The sequence below is a fragment of the Corylus avellana genome, chromosome ca1 (assembly GCF_901000735.1).
Source record: "Corylus avellana chromosome ca1, CavTom2PMs-1.0".
Classification (NCBI taxonomy): Eukaryota; Viridiplantae; Streptophyta; class Magnoliopsida; order Fagales; family Betulaceae; genus Corylus; species Corylus avellana.
Window position 1 is genome coordinate 36,231,069 of NC_081541.1, and position 15,299 is coordinate 36,246,367.

At 33.8% G+C, this 15,299-nt stretch overlaps 1 protein-coding gene across 1 annotated transcript; it reads right to left on the bottom strand.

The window, feature by feature from the left end:
- Nucleotides 1–3,003: 3,003 nt before the first annotated feature.
- Nucleotides 3,004–12,450, bottom strand: LOC132182841 (ACT domain-containing protein ACR12). The gene is made up of 10 exons (XM_059596198.1): nt 12,155–12,450; nt 11,105–11,159; nt 8,043–8,165; nt 7,223–7,317; nt 5,616–5,700; nt 5,420–5,479; nt 4,160–4,215; nt 3,857–3,962; nt 3,715–3,783; nt 3,004–3,250 (listed from the first exon to the last, which is right to left on the bottom strand). Exons 1-10 carry the CDS (start codon nt 12,316–12,318, stop codon nt 3,188–3,190), a joined length of 876 nt encoding a protein of 291 aa, XP_059452181.1. The 5' UTR covers nt 12,319–12,450; the 3' UTR covers nt 3,004–3,187.
- Between the last annotated feature and the right edge of the window lie 2,849 nt (nt 12,451–15,299).

The following is a 15,299-nucleotide window of genomic DNA, read 5'->3' on the forward strand; positions in this document are numbered from 1 at the left end:
ACCATCCCCAATTACCTAGGGGTGGTTCGGCACCCCTAATTTTCATTTTTATTTTTTTGTAAATTTTTATTTTTTATTTTTTATTTTACTAAGATTAATTTTGTCATTTTTCTAGCCTTGGGAAAACATTGTCAATGTTTTGGTAGTATGAGAGAACATTGTCACAATTGAAAGTTTAGAAAGATAATTATCAGGTAGTTTAAGGAGGTTAAGTGAACTTTACCCTTTCTTTTATATTTAAATATTAATTTGGTAACCCCGAGGCAGGCCACTGAATGAAAAATCAAAAAGAATAATTTTTAAATGAAAATATAATATTAATATTAAAATAAATATTATTTAATTAATATTAAAAAAAAAAAAAATCACTTAAACTTTTCACCTAAAGCGAATATATCAAGCCGGTCTTGTGCTTGAATGCAAAGACGATTTTGTTCCTCCCTTATAAATCTAATATTATTAAACTGGACTACATATGTAAGAGCATTCGCATCAAGTTTTTTTAATTTTTTTAAAATTTAACTTTCAAAATGTGATCTTTTTTTATTATTATTTAACTAGCCACTTTTTAAAACTACCAAATATTAAACTCTCTAAATATTTTTCTACTTTAACTAAATATTATGTAATTGCCATGAAACTCACTCACTTTGATTCCATGTGAGAGATTTACCAAAATGTCATCCTAACAATAAAAATAATATTAAAAAATAAATAACTTTTGCTTTTGGTGTCTTTATATTTGGAGAGGAGTTAAAACAAATGTTAAATTTACCTTTGAATAAAGAATTTGATAAATGATGTTTTCTGACAGGTTGGATTATATAGCATATCATATAGATGTAGACGGTAGATTGGTTAATTTGGTTCTGACAGGTTGGATTATATAGCATAAACTTCCCTAAAAATAAAAATGTCTAATTGAGAAATTTATTTTAAAAGAAACTTCACAAAACCAACCCTCTTAAATTTTCACACGTTTTAAAATTATTCATGAAGTTTAAAAACTTTTAATTAAGGGTATCGAACTTTTAATTTCTTTCAATCCTTGTCAAAATTTCAAGTTAAAGATTTAGGCATATATATATATATATTGACAAAATTTAACGAAATATGATAATCAAAAGAAATTGAAAGTTCAATAATACCCTTAATTGAAAGTTTGAGGTAGTGTCAAAACGAGTGAAAGTTTAGGGATTCGGATCATCTCCAGTTGAAATAAACTGGATACTCTCCAGTTTACGATTTAGATTTTTTAGAAAAGATCTAAGGTGCAAAATCTGCCACATCATCAATCAGTCAATTAACGGCATCTAAAAGAAAACCTAAACTTTAACGGCAAATCCCTCTTCCATCCAAACCCATATCCCTCCCCACTTCCTCTACCGCGGCTATTTCTCCAATTTGGTTTTTCCACCGCAACCTCCTCCCTTGCTACTCGCTTTTTGTGTGCCATTGGCCACAAGATGTTCGAGTATTGATTTCTAAGTTGAAAAGTGGTTTTTTATTTATTTATTTATTTATTTATTTTTCTCACTTTTGTTTGTTTCTCCTATGTGTCTTGGAAGAATGGTAGTAACTACAAAAACCCAGGAAGGATTAGAGGAATGGCGATACGTTGAAGTCAGACCTAGTAAAATACTCAAACATCTTGTGTCCGCGTGAATCCAAGAAGGTTCATAATTGTATAAAGTTTCATTCTTTTTTTCTTTTTAATTTTCTCAAATGGAGTGTTGATATTTGGTGAGGAACACTTTACACACAAGCCTGCATGTTTTGGTGGCTCACAGAAGTCCCTATATAGTTGCGGATGCCTCTAAGCCGAGGATTTGAGATTGGGATTTTTTAAAACAATTTGAAGCCGAGGACTTCGACATGGTTGCAAAAAGTTGATCTTTTGTTTGTAGCTGAGGAACACCAAAATTCAGCTGACGATGAGGTGGTGGTGGAGAAACCTGTCGCCGGTACGAGAATCATTTTAGATATCAAACTCTTTCAAAAGCATCATTGTGTCTAGATCTCTCTCTTTTTCTCTCGAGCAATAACACTCAAACTAAGAGTCTTCTTCCTTGTTCTTTGTTCATGGTTAAGGAACGCCAAAAGCAAGCGACGAAGGAGATGGTGGTGCAAAAATACGTCACAGAGAAGGATCCGCCGGAGCCAGAGAAGCTAGGTGTGGTGGTTGAGGAAGTGGGGAAGGAAAAGGGGAATTTGGGTTTGGATGGAAGAGAAGATTTGAGGTTAAAGTGAAAGTTCCGCTAGAACCGAAGAAGGCAGGTGTGGTGATTGAGGAAGTGGGGAAGGAAAAGGGGAATTTGGGTTTGGATGGAAGAAGAGAAGATTTGAGGTTAAAGTGAGAGTTTTCTTTAGATTAGAATGTTAGAGCTCAACTAGTTATTTTTAAATACATGGCAATGTTTAAACCTTTGATTCTTTTAAAATAATCTTGGCCGTGAACTGGATATTCTCCATTTCATTTGAAATTGAAAGGATTCCTTTCCGAAGTTTAGGAAGTGGTTTTGTGAAGTTTTCACAAACTAAAACCACAACGATCTCTTAGATAAATTTCAAAAAATAGGGAGTATTTTAGAAGATTGTAAACCACATATATTGATTTAGTATTTTTTTCATAATGAAATGTAACTAATTGCCATTATGCAGATGATAAATAGTACAAGAATTCGTAGAGCACAAGCCATCAATTGTATAGCACTTCTACAAGTTTTCTAGCTCACCTCCACTTTCATTTGGGATGAACTTTCTAAATAAAAGGTAAAGAAACATTGTGTAATTTTCCTCACTTAAAAGACTCAATTTTAAATTGAGTACTGTCATATACCACATTTTTATTTCACAATATTAACGTGACAATCCCAACCATTTTTTTTTTTTTTTTTAACAATGAATTATTTAAAGGTTGGTTGAGACTATCATATCAACATCATGAGATAATTATAAAATAAAAATGTAATTTCTAGCATTACTCTTAAACCAGACAAAATCTAAAACAAAATCTGACTGTAATGCACCATCAGTTTCAAAAGAGTTGCCAAATGCAATTAAGAACCATGCATAGCTCAAATTCTAGAAGCACACAATTCAAACAGAGGATTTTAATAGCTCAAGGATGATTTGGTACAAGAACAGTTACATTGGGTTTACAGCCAAGAAGTGGTACTCCCGAGTATTAGTAACTATCTACATCTGTTTCCGGCCTTCGGAGATAATAGCGTAGACAATTCACCAACACCTGCACACTCAAAATACTGTAGTCAAATAGAGAAATGTATCTTCAAAAAAGTAAAAAAAAATACTTTTGAAACTTTTTACCAAACATACTAGCTTTTTATTTAACACAGTTTTTAGGTATTACAAGTACTTTTTACCCTCCCTAACAAAATCCCAAACAGGCTCTTAATCATTTAAAAGATATAAACCATGTCTAAAACCTAGAACATATAAGTTGAGCACATGCTCTACAAATGCGACAAAATTTCCAAGGCACCCAACATTGGCAATAAGATCCTCTCCATTTCAAATGAAATTGAAAGTATCCATTTAGTGTAAAAGGAGGAGTAATATTGTAAATTTTGTCATTCAACTTTAATGTTAAGACAATATTACCCCTCATTTTACACTAAATGGATACTCTCCATTTCAATTGAAATTGAGAGGATCTTGTACCCCAACATTGTTGGCACCAAACCATTTTACCTGAGACAGGGAACTGTTTAATGCTGTCCCTTTGTAGCTGACATGAAACTTGTCTTTGGCTACCAGTCCCTGTTAGATCAGAGATGAGAAAATGATCATGAGTGGAAGTAGGGTGAGAAAGAGAGAGAGAGAGAGAGCATACTTCAGTATCAATCTCTGCTGATTCCACATCAATGTTGATATCAGCAATAACTTTGATGATTTCTACCAGTAATCCAGGTCTATCTGCTGTCTCTATATAAAGTAAGCTGTAAATTGTAGAGAAAAATGCATAATAAGATGAAAGATCTTTGCACCCATTCTTTGCAAACAAGTGTCAAACTTCATTCATGAGTATGACCTTCCCAATAGGTTGGGTCATGCAAAAAGGAAAAACCACAAGAGAAACATAAAAATAAACAACAAATTATAATGCTTAAAGACAACTTAATAACAAGTGGAAAACCTCCTCTTAGGTCCATCTTCCTTGACTTGTATATGAGTTGCAATATCAACATCAAGCTGCAGAACAAAATCACAAAGTTCAGTTCGACTTTGTAAAGTCACAAAAAGCACATGAAATTGAAGTTGGTTGAGCTTACTATAGATCATAGCTATGAAAATTCTGAATGATCCCCAATATATTACAAATTATACCTTTTATTTGAATAAGTCCCACCCATGGAACCACATGGAAAATGGGGAGAACATTTGATCAACAAATCAGTAATACACCATAAAAGTTTAGAGATGCCAGATGAACTTGTTCAGATGTAATAGTTCTATGAGAAAGGCAAGCGGTAGAACCAAAGGATAGATAGAAAGAAAGAGAAAGAGCGAGACCAGGGCCCAAGAGGTGGGGAGGGAAGTGGGAATAAATCACGCAAGGACATTATTCGTGTCCCTTCTGGCATTTTCTGTCAAGAACACAATATGTTTCTTCCGTAGTCTGCATCTGTGGATATTGAATACTATTGAACTGACAAAATTGTGAAAGGAAAAATAAATAAATATATGTATATGTGTGTGTATATATATGTTCGTATGTAACGCACAGACAAATCTTCAGCCATTTTGGCCATCAGTCAGTTCACATTATCCCCTATAAGGATAGCTGGCCATTTCTCTCACAAAACAGCGCAGATGTCTGCTTATCTCCGCTCCGTTATATATGGTCTCTTCAGTCCTCTCTATAACAAAAATTTGATCATTTGACTACCTATATATACATATAACCACATATGTCCAGAAAGACTTGCACAGCACAAGGAAATTAAACAAATTTTAGAATCAAAACCGTGTAACCTATGCTGTTTTGTTGCACAGAATCACCATTGATTGATTAAAATATAGACAAGCATTTCTACAATCGGAATAGTACAACAAAACAGCACTTGGCTGCTTTACGATGCATGGAGATCAATCTATTCAATCCAAATGTTCCAAAACACTCAATTTGACAAGTTATGGCTGACAGCTATAAGAATATATATTTCCACCGATATTATATTCTAGCCATCAAGACATCAACAAAAGCTAAGTTTAGGGAAAACTAAGAATCCTCTATTTGTATTTGCACCCCAAGTAAATGTCAAGGTAAATAAGAAATCTGCACTGGAAGCTCAATCTCTGAAAAGTTTGTCCAATGTGGAGAAAAGGGAAAAAAATAATTTATAAGAAGAAACGGTTAAAATAATATAGCTAAAAGGATCTTCAACAAAATCACCTTCTTTTCTGGAGCTATTATTCCAAAAGCCTCACCCATAGCAAGTTGCACACTAGATTCCTACAAGAAATTAAGAAGAAACCATAAGACTTACAGATGATAAAATTATTTTTGTAAGAAGTGTAAGTTCAGCTTGTATCCCTAAAAATTTTAAAATAATAAAATAAAACTTAAATATAGTATTCAGCATACTCACTGGATGATACTTCAACAGATTGTTAATGATGGTAAGTCGAATTCTCTCCAACATATCAGGATCTTCAACTTTGCGCCCAGTGTCTCTATCATAACCAAATTCAATCTGTAAATGCTAAAACTTGCAGTAAAAAGGTTACAGTAGACAATTAGACTATTAGACTATTGGACTGACGTAAAATTTTCAGAATTCTGATAGCTAGTGTTGGAAACGTTGCCAAGTTGGTAAACTATTTAAAGCATCTTATTGAATTCCACTTAGTAGTTCTCCTTCTAGGTTAATGCAAACACAACAAAATCCATTACATAAAAGTCTAAAAACAGAAACAAGAAGAATTAAGTGAAGGTGCAACTAATCTCTCAACAATCTCAGCTTCAAAATTTGGGTTTGCTTAGAAGCTTATATCTCCAAAAGGAACTGAGTTTATTTATTGATATGTTGCACTATGACAAGCCTGAAAAGTGTGGAATGGATTTAACAGGAAAATAGACAGTTTCATCTTGGAGTCTACAACTATTAGTTCATGCAAAATGTGCACTAATACTCCCTTAAAATTTGATCTAGGAGCCCTTTCGCCATTCTACAATGCCATCTGAAAAGGGAGTATGTCGGCATAATTATTTAGAACAGACTAACGGGTTCCAGTAGTTTTTAGTTAAAGTGCATGCTTTTGTCCATGCCCAATTGCTGTTGCTGACCTGCTTGACTAAAAACTCAAAGTTGCTTAATAACTCCAAGACTGACCATCAATTTCACAACAAAGCTTCTAAAACTAACAGCAATTGAGAATCCTGCCTCAAATGAAATCAGACTTTCAAGTGATGAACTTGTAATCAGTCTTTTCTAGTGCAACAAATGCGTCTATCCTTGAGCCAGCGGTCGTTACAAGAAAAATGACTGCTGGTGCATCTTATAATGCAAAAATAAGGCAATTTTCTGTCCTACAAATATAGGTGTTAGGAGAAACAAGCCCTTTTATTCAGGTTTAACCATAAATGCAACATGGTTAAGAGAGCAACGTTTTTTTCTCTTCTGCACAAAAGAATGAACTGGACCATCCACACAACATTATGGCACTGATGGGTTCTACCAAGAATCAAATGCAGTGAGGGAGATGGTTTCATCTTCTTTTTCCTTTTTTTTCTTTTGGTGGTGTGTGTTGGGGAGAAATAAAATTTATTAGAAAAAGACACAAAAGGGCACAACCCTTGTACAATGGAAGTATACAAGAGATGCACGATAATAATAAAATAAAATAAAAATAAAATAAAAATAAAAATAAATTAAAAAAAAAAAAAGAGTCTAAAATCACAAAGAACAAAAAACTCAAAAAAGGGAAAAATAAGAGAAGCCAATAGTTTCCCTCATCCAATCAAGAAGTGTTGCCAAGTTTTTGTATCAAAAATTTTAGTTTCAAACATCTACAGATGGCAGATTGAATTTATTGCACACATTACAACCAAAAAAGGAAGAAATGTGGAGAAAAAAAGCATACTCAAAGAATGTTTTGTTGCAGCTAACCACTAGACTATTCTTACAGAACATCAAAAGTTTCCTTTAGATCTCTATGAAAGTACCATTAAGATGATGCCAATAGAATTACTTACAATCGTGTAATGAAAAACTTTGTTTGTTTTACTGATCCCTCAGTGGAAACAGTTCCCTTTGACACATCCAGTCCCAAATCTTTCAGTGCTTTCATCTGTCCTAGCATAATAAATCAAAGCAAGTCATTAGCTTTAATAATATTAAAAAATATATCAGTATTAAAAGAATCAAAAATTGACACTTGCTCAACTCTGATCTCCCACAAGGCCTTTCTTTCCTTCAAAATTAATCCACTAATAGTTGCATATTTTCATAAGTACTTATTCATAGATAGAAGAAAATGGAAATAATAGTTGTTAATAAAACTTTTTATTACTTATCAAAAAAAAAAAAGAAAATGGAAAACAAAAGTATTTAGGTAGCATACTAAAGGTTTCCCTGAGATTTCAAATTAAAGTGTATAAAGTATAAACTCCAAACAATCCATTAATGATTGTCAATCATTGAGTAAGAACATGCAGTTGATGCTTAGATTAATGTATTTTCCACCAATAATCCCAACCATATGTGCTTATTGTCTAGTGATCCTTTAAAGCTTCCACTTTTCAGTGACTAAAAAATATTAATTTATGGAATTCAAGAATATCAAATGTAGTGCTATTTGAGAATAAGTTAGGAATTTTCTTAGAAAATCAGTGAAGAAAATTTTCTTCATAAAGAGGGTAAAGTTTCAGCCTACTCCCACAGTCCTTCACAATATGGTAAGAACCTCAAGTGGGTTTCCATGTACAATAAATAAAGAAATTCCTGATATATTTTTGTCCTATACAAGTGTTTCTTCAGGGAGTGAACCGCATAAATTGTCAGTAGCCACTTTACCGTGTCAATAAGAGCTCCCAGGCGATCTCCAAAGCTGAGCTGTACAATTGTTGCATCAGAATCTGAATCTTGATCGATTAAAACCATTGGCATAGGGACATAATCAGCATCTTGATCAGACTTCTGCATTTACAGTTATACCATCAATTCAATGGTAATTTATTTCTTATAAGAAAAAGATTTAGTAATACTTGAGCTATATATGATGCCATTCTCATAAATATAGCTGTAGCAACCAACTTCCCCCTCCCACATATAGCATACATAAAAAAGAATGCATAATAAATCAGATAGTGAACTCATGGATTGTAAATAATTTTGGCCACTTGGATTATTCCAAGTGACCTTTGGTCCAAATTCAAATGCTTAAAAAGCAAAGAAAAAAAGAAAAAGCAAAAGGATCACAGACAAAAACTTCTAAAAAATAGAAGGCAATCAAACATCTTACCAACTCATGAATCTTTGAGAACTATAGCTGAATTGAAGGGTTTTGATCTTAGGAAAAAAAATTAACGTTATTGAGTACACTCTTTGTTTATAAAGTAAAAGGATGTAAAACAAATTCAAGAGGAAATTTATAATCTAATCAAAGGAAACAAAACATAGTAAATCAGCATAACAAAAGAACACTATAAACCATATGATACAGCACCATTGGCAACGTCTTAGAGTGCCATGTGGGATTCTGACCATTTCAAAAGAAAATTATGTTTCTTTCCTAGACATTAGTTTAACATCAATTTTTAAATATATTACCTCTTTTCAGACAATTTTTCTATTAATGATTGAGAAATAAATATGATGTGTCTTTTCTAATAGGATGGATAAGGTTACTTTTCATTGGTATGAGAAAAGAATTGCTGGCAAGATTTTCAGCAGAAATGCGCAAAATAATAGCACTTCCAGCAAGCTATAGCAGCTACTATCAGTAGAAGATTTTATGCCATGTGGCTCAATTTTCTAAAGGAATACCAACCACACTAACATCCTTCAATGGAAAAGCCCATAATAGACAGATTTATGGGGCCCACTGAGATCCAAAGTCAGCCAGCTTCACAAGGAGATCCATAGACAAGATGCATCAGCCCAAGGGTTTGGTCCTTTACTCTCCACACTAGAAGGTTTGGTGTATTTTTTATAGACTTACCTAAGTCCATAGGCAAACCTCCAAGTTAACTCAAGAACCACTGAAGCACACTTAGAGCTCCAGACCTGAATCACAAAGCAGCCCTTGAAGGACCAAAAATCTGCAATATCTTCCATTAGCTTCAACAGCACTGGAGGTAGAACAACAAACCCAACAGGCTACTACTCTTTATTGGCATCAAAGACAGCGTGACCCATGACCAAGTCAGGACCCACTTTTTACAATCAAATTCAACTTTAATCACAAATATAATCAGATCAACTCCAAAATTACACATGAAATGTTGAATTCTGGGGTATTAAAGAGGAAATGTTGGCACCCGACCAAAAAAAGAGAGAGAAGACGTCAGTTAAAAAGAGTGGCTTAACAAAGGAGACTGCAGTAATTACAGGATTGATGCAAAGAAGATGGGAAATTTTGGTGGTTGTCAGTTTGTGTGTGTCAATGGGAGCTTGACATTGGCGCAGCCACAGCGGGTATGATGGAGTGGGGGTTGCTTCTGTTAATTTATCATAGGGGCAATGGTTTTGGTTTGTGACGATGATGGGTGAACGTTTGACGAGGGAGTGTTCCTTGCTTCAATGGTGGTAGTGCAAGCAAAAGCTTTGGCTGATGGTTAGTGCTTGGCAGTAGCATTAGGTGGTTAGAAGCAGTGGTGAAGTGGGTGGCAGTGATGCATTGAGGTTGAAGACATTGATGGCTGAGCTTGATAGAGGTACTATCCAATGGTTAATTTACAGCGGTGATAGTTGACCTAAGAGATAATAAAGGTGGTGGAAGTGCTTGCCCAAACTGGTTACACACCCATAATCCTAGAAAACCCTCCTCTCTCTCTTCATCTCTTTAACATTGAAAATAAAATAACTTTAGAAAATTAATGTAAAGGAAAATCCATTGATAAAAAGATAGATGTGCCCATTTTTGTCATTTAAACCAATATACTTTGCACTCAAAGACCACATCAACAAAAATGGGTAAATCTGTAAATTTTCTTTTAAAGAAGTAATAAACCAATCTCATTGAAAGCATAAGACGCCCCTAAGTACACAGGAAGTATATAAAAGGAACCACCTAACTAGAAAGAGCAAATAAATCTATAATGTTCAACCTACCACATCGTAACGCCTTTACTATATAACTCTACCAGGGAGGATAAAGTAATTTTTCAACTTATGAGGCAAGCATGTGTCATTTCATCATCTCTCGAAAGAGTGATTTACCTTTTCTTTTATTTTAATATCAGTCCTTTCTTTCTGGTTGATCGTCTAACAAAAATATATTTGCTAAGGAAGTAATACACTTCAGTCATCAAGACCTTAAACACATCCAAGCTCCCTTTCCTAACCTATGTGACCCAGACCTTCAATCATGCCCCAAAGAAATCCAACAAGTGAGTAATTATCAATAATATTGAAGTACGAATAGCCATAGTACTGTAATTCCTGTGATCTCATCCACTATAAGCTCCTCAAACACACGGCAATTAGGATAGAATCACGCTCCTTATTTTAGTACTTCCATCCCACATCTCAGATATTTAAAAAGAACATTTTAAAATATATATATATCTGTGTGTGTGTGTGTGTGTGTGTGTGAAAAGCAAAGAACTGTTTAAATTCTCATAAGCATGTACCACAACACCAAAGGCATGATGACCATGCAAGACTTAGAATAACACGTTCTTCCCTTCAACAATTTATTCAGTCGTTACGGGCATTAACATGGAAAAAATATGGCGAATTTAATTAACTCAATAGAGTATTAAATCAATTATGGAACCAAATGTAACTATCAAATTAATGCTCATGAAATCAAAACTATATCTCCATAATCATTGATAATGAATTTATTTTTTCTTCTTTCAAACTGAATTTTTCCTAATAACAATTGAAATACATAACATATTCTTACTGACCAATGAGGTTGAATCAACTGCATTCAAACCATCAGTAGATGCATGCAAAATATTCCTGCATAACAGTAAGAAATATTATAGACAAAGTGTTCAGGGTCACTTCCTCCCAATTTCGTATAAAAAAAACCCAAATCACTTATTGTACATCAATATTAGCATAAATTATTAATAACAAGTGCAAAGATTAATAGAGTCAGAAACCATGAAGTACAACTAGAATTACAAGATCAGTGAACAAGATAAACAAAAGCCACAAACATCAATCGAAATAAACAATTTTTCTTTAACTTAGGCATCCAGAATGTAACGTGATTATAACATGATGAGTGGGGAGAATCATTCATAAGCTAATGTTCTGCTGGAAAGAAAAAAAAAAAAAATATATATATATATATATATATATATATATACACTTCAGCTGCCTCTATAGCCCCAGCCAAGTAACACATTCTGAGATCACTGTTCTTCTTGATGAATAAATAGAGAGGGTGAAAACAAGACAAACTCAAATAGGTTTAAGAAAAAGAGGAGAAGACCAAATACTTCACTCAACTATTTATAGTTTTCAAACCACAAAACTCTAAGTCCTTGTTTTCTTTTCTTTCCCTTCTTATTTTTCTCAGTAACCCAACGGACGATCAATCACTTAACTACTTATATTTTTCAAACCATTTTCTCAGGAGCCAAACACAGCACCAGTACACAAACTGAAGTCGTTTCACACTATTTTATCAACAAAGAGCTTCCGGATTCAAGCACCTTTCTTTTTTATTCTGATCAATTTTTCGAATTGAAGATACTTCGGACAAAGTAATATCACCAATCGACAACAATAATCCCCCCGTTTTGTTGCTCAGAAAACAGAGAAGGCCAAATTTCTCATCTGAAGTTCGCAGAAATGAAAATTTCAAGTTACAAAAAAAAAATGAAGTGGAGGTTCACTTTCGCTGGGGCCATAAGGTGAAAATTTCAGTTACGGATATATTGCATATAAACATTTTCTTGGCAAGCAAACAGCTAGCGGAGGAGAAATCGGAGGCTGTGTCTTACTTTTTCCTCGAGAAAATGAGTACAGGCTCAGTGCAGTCGTGGCGGAGTGGGAAAATCTTGAGTGACTCGCACGGAGAGAGCTGTGGAGCGAAATCGAGACCCGAAACCCTAGATCGAAGGAGGGAAAAGGAAGAGGCGAAGAAGGCGGTGTTTGCGAGAGCCATGGAAATGGTTGATTGGCAGACTGAGTGTAGCTGCGAAGCAAATTGGGGTTTCGAGAGGAGGTGAGTAGTTGGTCTAGCGTTTCGTCACTTGTGTAGAAGCGACGATAGCTGGTTGGAGGCCACGTCGGATTGCACATGAAAAGGTCAATGGAAAGATATTTTGTAATGGGAATAATTGTCTAAACTAAGGATAGATATTGTCTCGATTGTAAGGATATTTTAGTCCATCTGACTTTATGGCCCTGTTGCTGGCACTGTACTAGGGCCAGCCTCACTCCACAAAAAAAAAAAAAAAAACATTCACCTCAAAATTAATCCTAATATTTCTTCTTTTTATAATACATCAATCATTTTTTTTTATTATTATTCAAATAAAAAAATTACTACACAACAAATTTTTTATATTTTTTCATATAAAATATATTTTTTTCACTTTTCTTTACAAAACATTTTCATAAAAACCAATCAAATACATATTTCTAAAAAGTGTGCTATAATACCAATCCTGAAACAGTGCCCGCCCCAGCCCTTTCGCAAACACTGCCTATTTTTCTTCTTCTTTCCTTATAGCTAAAAGTTGTCCATAGTGGCTCAAAAAATAAAATAAAAAAGTTAAATATTTTATTAGTATTTAAGTTTACACATTTTTATTTTTTCTCACCTAAAGTTTAAATCCTATCATAAATAATACATAACTTACGGAAAAAAACAACTTAGTACCTCCAATAGATTCCGTTAAGCAAAACTAACGGAATGAAACCTATCGTCACCTAAAAATGTTACGTGTCTTAAAAAAATATTAAATATTAAAATTAATTAAAAAAATGAAAAATTTATATCGGTGGCCAGCCACCCCATTGTCTAATAGGTTTTATTTTTATTTTTAATTATTATTTATTATTATTTTTAATTTATTATTATTATTATTATTATTATTTATATATGTTCACACAAGACAGGGAGGAAAATTCGAACTAATGACCTCCGTTTCATGAAGCGTGGTCCCTAGTTGATTGAGTTATCACTTGAAGACTATTTATGTTTTTAAGTTTGTTATTAGGGTATCCACAATTTTTTTTTTTTATCTGGTTTTAATTCCTGGTAACCCTTTCCTTATATACTAATTTTTTTTTAAAATGGCATTACCAATATACCCCATCAAAAAGAATCAATCAAATGCCAATTAGGTTAGTAATTCCGTTTCTCTTAACCTTGAGCAAACACACGTTTTTTCTTTTTTTCTTTTTTTTTTTAGTTGTTGGGCTGCAAAATCCCAACTTCAACAGTTTTGGTCCCTTGCAAGATCTAAATTACGAGCTATTAACTAAAATTGCAGGAGCTTGAATATACTTGAAGTCTAATGTTCAAATTACGGGCCATTGGCTAAAATTGTCGGAGTTCAAATTAAATAATTAAAGGCCAAAGTCCAATTACACACTATCGGCTAAAGTTCAAAGACGGGCTATTGGCTAAAATTGCTGAAGTCAAGTTAAATTTGAAGGCCACAATTGTCAAGCCCCGAGTTTCAATCATAGCAATCAATTGTTCAAGAGGTCCTAGATCAATAATCCTATCGGACGGTTTATCTTGAGGGAGAGTATTAACTATTAAGCCATACAAGAAGAAAAGGAAACAAAGCAACAAAAGAAAAGACAATGAGACAAAGCAAGAAAAAGAAACAAAGCAACAAAAAGAAACAAATTAAGCAACAGCTACAGTATAACTGCTAGTAAATCACTTGTATAAATAAATCATTAGTGAAATGAAATGTATTAAGGGAAAAATGTAGTCCCTAATATTTCTGAGTACTTCTTCCTCTTTTCCTCCTTACCTTCTAAATAATCAGTAACTTTCATACTTAATAGACTACAAACAGATAAAAAGATAAAACAGGAAAGGAAAGAAAAGAAAAACAGAGAGTTCCCCCTCTACATTCAAGTGGACTGCAGTATTCCACAAAATCGACAAGAACACATTACTTGCGGCTGGCAAATTGAAAAATATTATGGCATGTCTAAGTTTGGAATCAAACTTCCATGTTTCGCCATGTATGGAGTCTTTTGCTAGATCAAGATCCATTTGGCCTGCTTGGGTAAAAGACAATCTCAAAAAAAAAAAGGAGTTTTTGGAGTGTTAGCATTCCTCAAAATTGTTCTTGGAGCAGGAAGAAACTTCTAAAGTTGGGGGATGTTGCTACAGGTTTTTTGAAGTTTGAGGTTGGGGATGGGGAAAACATTCATCTCTGGGTGGATCAATGGCACCTGCTGGAATTTTACTTGAGAAGTTTGGGTATAGAGTTGTCTATTATGCTTAAAGTAGTGTGGAGGCTAAGCTATCTTCTGTGATGTACAATGGGAATTGGTTTTGGAGGCCTCCCAGATCTAAAGCTTTAGTTGAGATCCAAGCTAGACTTTCAGAGGTTAAGTTGGGTACTTGTGGTCAACCTATCTGGACTGATTCTAAGAAGGGTGTTTATGTGAGCTTAGAAACTTGGGAGATTCTTAGGGAAAAAAATGAAGAGATTGATTGGTGGCAGTCAGTCTGGTTTTCTCTTGCCATCCCCAAGCAAACTTTTATTCTATGGTTTGTTATGAGGAATAGGCTCATTACTGGTGAACGTTTGGTCAAGTGAGGTTACAAGGGTGATGTTTAATGTTTTTTCTGTCGAAGTAGACTTGAGAGCCGTGACCACTTATTTTTTGAATGTAGTTTCAGTTATTGTATTTGGAAGTTTTGCATGAATTGTTACAAAGAAGGTAAATTAAACTTAAAAAATTTCCATTATTTTCTTGGTAAATTTTTTCATTTTGTCCTCTAAATGCCAAATTATTCTTACCAAGATTCTTTACTACAGCAATAATTCTCAATAATACTCTTTTCCAATGATCTTTCTCTTTGTTAATTTGTTCTTGGACATTTTTATCAATTGTTTTATTTTTTAACAATCTCATTTCTAAATCAATCCAATCATTCATGTTAGT

Bases quoted from the DNA above. Each gene is read 5' to 3' on its own strand.
- LOC132182841 (XM_059596198.1), bottom strand. From the start codon at position 12,318: ATGGCTCTCGCAAACACCGCCTTCTTCGCCTCTTCCTTTTCCCTCCTT. The intron at 11,160-12,154 runs GTAAGACACAGC...ACTGTTATGCAG, and splicing joins CTCATTTTCTCGAGGAAAAA to GAATATTTTGCATGCATCTA. The intron at 5,701-7,222 runs GTAAGTAATTCT...TGGTTATGATAG, and splicing joins AAGTTTTTCATTACACGATT to AGACACTGGGCGCAAAGTTG.